This window comes from Triticum urartu, chromosome 6A (assembly GCF_056163025.1).
Source record: "Triticum urartu cultivar PI428250 chromosome 6A, HENAU_Tu73, whole genome shotgun sequence".
Lineage (NCBI taxonomy): Eukaryota > Viridiplantae > Streptophyta > Magnoliopsida > Poales > Poaceae > Triticum > Triticum urartu.
Window position 1 is genome coordinate 19,211,616 of NC_141878.1, and position 3,926 is coordinate 19,215,541.

The 3,926-nt window shown below is 44.8% G+C and overlaps 1 protein-coding gene across 1 annotated transcript; it reads left to right on the forward strand.

The window, feature by feature from the left end:
* Positions 1-3,014: 3,014 nt before the first annotated feature.
* LOC147963320 (uncharacterized) lies at positions 3,015-3,529 on the forward strand. Its single transcript, XM_087531082.1, has 2 exons — positions 3,015-3,128; positions 3,220-3,529. Exons 1-2 carry the CDS (start codon positions 3,053-3,055, stop codon positions 3,441-3,443), a joined length of 300 nt encoding a protein of 99 aa, XP_087387208.1. The 5' UTR covers positions 3,015-3,052; the 3' UTR covers positions 3,444-3,529.
* Positions 3,530-3,926: the final 397 nt, after the last annotated feature.

Consider the following 3,926-nt stretch of genomic DNA (forward strand, 5'->3'; position numbering starts at 1 on the left):
CTTTGAAAATCTTAATTTTTCGGAAAACAATAAAAATACAAATGTGGAACATTTTTAAAATGCAATTTCATTTTGAAAATCTAGATTTTTTGTAAAACACAAACATTTTTCGAAAAAATGTGATTTTTTACATTTTGTACAAGTTTGGAATGGGAACAAAAATTTCAAGTTTCGAGCATTTTTTAAAACAGGAAAAAAATTTGAAATTCTGTTTTTTTTCTTCTAAAATTTTAAAGAACCTGAATTCTGTACTTTTTTCAAAATTCTAAATTAAAAAAATTAAAAATATCTAAAGTTTGAAGGGGAAAAGCAGAAAATAAATAGAGAAAGGAACAGAAAAGTAAATAGAAATAGATCATAGGAAAAAAAGGAAAAGCTGCCGGCCCAATCTTGCGCCCTGTGCGAAGGTTAGACTATTAGTCGCCGTGTGCGATAAATTTAATTTTCCAAGCTGTGTGCGCAGGGAAATAAGTGGGCTGGCTTCGTCGGGCCACAACCCGCACGGCCCATGTACGATTTGTTTTTCCTTTTCTAGCAGATGGATGCACAATAATTTAGTTCCACCTCGGATAGCGGAAAAATTGGCGGTGAACGGATGAGAAAATCGGAGAAACTCACTTTGCTTTATTAGTAGGTAGGTATAGATACATAATAGTTTCCTCTTCTAGATTATTGAACTGCTAACCTGATGGATAAAAGGAAGGATATGATGAAATAATTGTTAGTCAAGAAACCCATTAATCCTCTCTTTTTCTTCACGAGAACACATGCAGAATTTTCAGTGACCAAACCCACTTTGATGTTAAATTACCCTATTATATTTACTGTGATCTTAAAATAATCAGTAGATAATTCTATTTTTCTATGACGAGATTATGTACTTGCGCATTACTATGTAATTTCATTACTAGGAACACGGGGAGGGAGGGAGGGAGAGAGAGGCTGAGAGGGACGGAGGGTGAGAGAGGGCCGGTGAGAGAAGGTGAGAGAGGCTGAGAGAGAGGGAGGGTGAGAGAAGGTGAGAGAGGGAGTGAGGAGGAGAGGGGGAGGGGGAGAGAGGGAGAGAGAGGTCCCCCAATGCTGGCCAACCCTCCCCTTCTCCTCCACCCTGATCGAGAAGACCCGGCCTCGCCAACTCTAGGTCATGGGTGGGGAAGAAACTGTGGGGTGAGCCCGTCCTCGGTGTCAGACAGAGATGATGGCGGCGGCGGTTCCTGAGGGAGGAGGGAGGAGCAGGAAGGGGGTGTTGCACTATGGTTTGAGGGGAAAGAGAGATAGGGTTTGAGGAGTGGCGGTTGGTGTTTGAAACAACGCCCACGCGGGGCGCAGAAACACACAACACATATGCAGCGCACTGGGACAGGCTGGCTCACATGTCAAATGGCTCACCAGGTAAATTAGCAGAAGAAACGAACCCACCATTCATTGGCTATAGAAATGAACCACGAGGTGAAAATTGACCGCTGAAGATTTGTCAGCCCATACAACATAGTTGACCAAAACGAGGACGATCGGACGACCAAGAATGCCCAAAATCAGGTGATTGGTGTGAGGAGTTGCCCAACCACCTTAATAAAGGAATAAGGGCATCTTCAAAGTGGACCGTCAAACCTCCAACCAGCATCCAGACCGAGCTGTCTAGACATAGTTTTTCAGCCAACGGCGTCCTTCATCGGTCTGTGGACCAGTCAGGACGTCCGTTTCTCGCAAAATGGAAGCTAACTAGGGGGACTTTGGGGAGTCCGTACACTGGCCACATAGGTCTTCGACGCCCCAGCCCACACAAAACCCCATCCAAAACCCCATCCGAACCTCGCGTCTCCATCCTTCCCTCTTTCTATGCATTTGCTTTCTCTCTCATCAACGCCGCTCTACCACCCCGGCGGCATGCCAAGCCCCTGTCGAAACTCCACGACATCCACCGCTACACTAGGCCCCCATGCCGCTTATCATCCGCCACCGATCCACACCTCTCGTCCGTTCGCCACGCAGGTACCGTTGGCCCCTACGGTAGTCACCACGCTCGACAAATGTTTGGTGGAACGCTCATGCTAGTTTTTTTGCCCATTCTTTGAAGCAATGGATTCGGACATGGAGTACATTTACGAGCATCCTATCGAACATCCAGATCAGAATTCAGCCATGTTTGATGAGTTTGTTCGGATGCATCAACAAATTCGGCATCGTGCAATTCATGAGGAACTTAAGGAAGATTTGATTGAGCACCCGTGGGCAGTTGAAGGGGACAACTGAAACATATGTGCTAGTTGGTTTTCAAGTTTGAACTACATTAATAAGAAAACTTTCTTAGTTTGTACTATTTAAATTAGAACTATGATTTGATATGCGGTTATTTTAAGCTTCCGGACTTAAAATAGGCGAAAGTCGGCTAGCTTTGGATGACCAGCTCCCGCATCAGTTTTCCCGGATTGGTCACCACCTATCCGCGAACGGATATGGTGTACGATTTAGGAGTCAGTGTTGGGGATGCCCTAAATGTCCCTTCCGGGATAAGAGCATGTCTCCACTACTCCTCCCTCCGCTTTCTATCCTCCTCATTTTTTTCCTCCCACATTTGGTTTTTTCACTACCAGGTTATCTTCAAAACCGCCCGAACATGTCTCTCCTACCGAGCTTATTGGCGAAATCATGTTTCGATTGTTAAGCCAATAAATGCTGATTCAATTGGCAGCTGAAATCTATTTTATGATAATACACCGACAAGTAAATCACGATTACTGCTGACAAAATATTTGGTGTTGATTCAGTTGGCACCTAAAATTCGTTGTGTTAATATTTGCGGCCCTTACAACGCACGACAATTGCTTGTACCCAAGAAAAAAATACTAGCAAACGAAGCAATTAATACCTAAGAACCAGGCCTTGTGATTTTCCACAATCTTTAGCACAATCTTCCCAATGCTCGCAAGAAAAGTAAATCACGATAGTAGATTCATTTCCATCTTGTATAAATGGACCATGCACCCGACGCACCAAAACCATCTCATAGAACTGCCTACTGCTCACCTCATCGACATCATTCATACCCACGATGGAGAAGCACACGGCCCCCGTCCGCGCGGTCACGCTGCTCCTCCTCATATGGATCCTCGCTACCCAGGCGCGATGTAATTAATAATCCCTCCTGATCCCACCTCGTTGATCATGGCGCTGGCTTATAGTTACTCAATTACTTACTATCTGTTGCCACATATGCAGGCCGGGCCATGGACGATGGCAGCGAGAAGATCAGTTTGCCCTACGGGCTGTGCGTCTATGATAAGAGGTCATTTGCGTGCAAGGGCGAGCGCTGCTACTGCTGTCGCGTGGCCGTGGAAGTTTGCTATTTGTCGATGGACGAGTGCATGAAGGAGTGCGTCAAGAAAATGGGGCCGCCGCCGGCGGCCGGGGGCGGCGGTGGCAACGCCTCTCCGATAGCTTAGCTACCTTGTTCTTCGAGACAAATGTATGATTCTCCTACGATGGATGTTTTTGAAATAAGATACGAGTATCGATCACTGGTTTCCTACTTCTCTTGCGAGCGGAGTCATAAGCTTCTGCACAATCTTTGGTCGCCTCTAGATCAGAACCTACTGCTTCGCCGCCGGCTTCCTCATGTTGCTCGGTCAACAGACGTACCTTATTATCAGGAAATAGAACCAAACTACTAGATTAATGAAGGAAATATGCCCTAGAGGCAATAATAAAGTTATTTTTTATTTCCTTATATCATGATAAATGTTTGTTATTCATGCTAAAATTGTATTAACCGGAAACATAACACATGTGTGAATACATAGACAAACAGAGTGTCACTAGTATGCCTCTACTTGACTAGCTCGTTGATCAAAGATGGTTAAGTTTCCTAACCATTGACATGGGTTGTCATTTGATTAACGGGATCACACCATTAGGAGAATGATGTG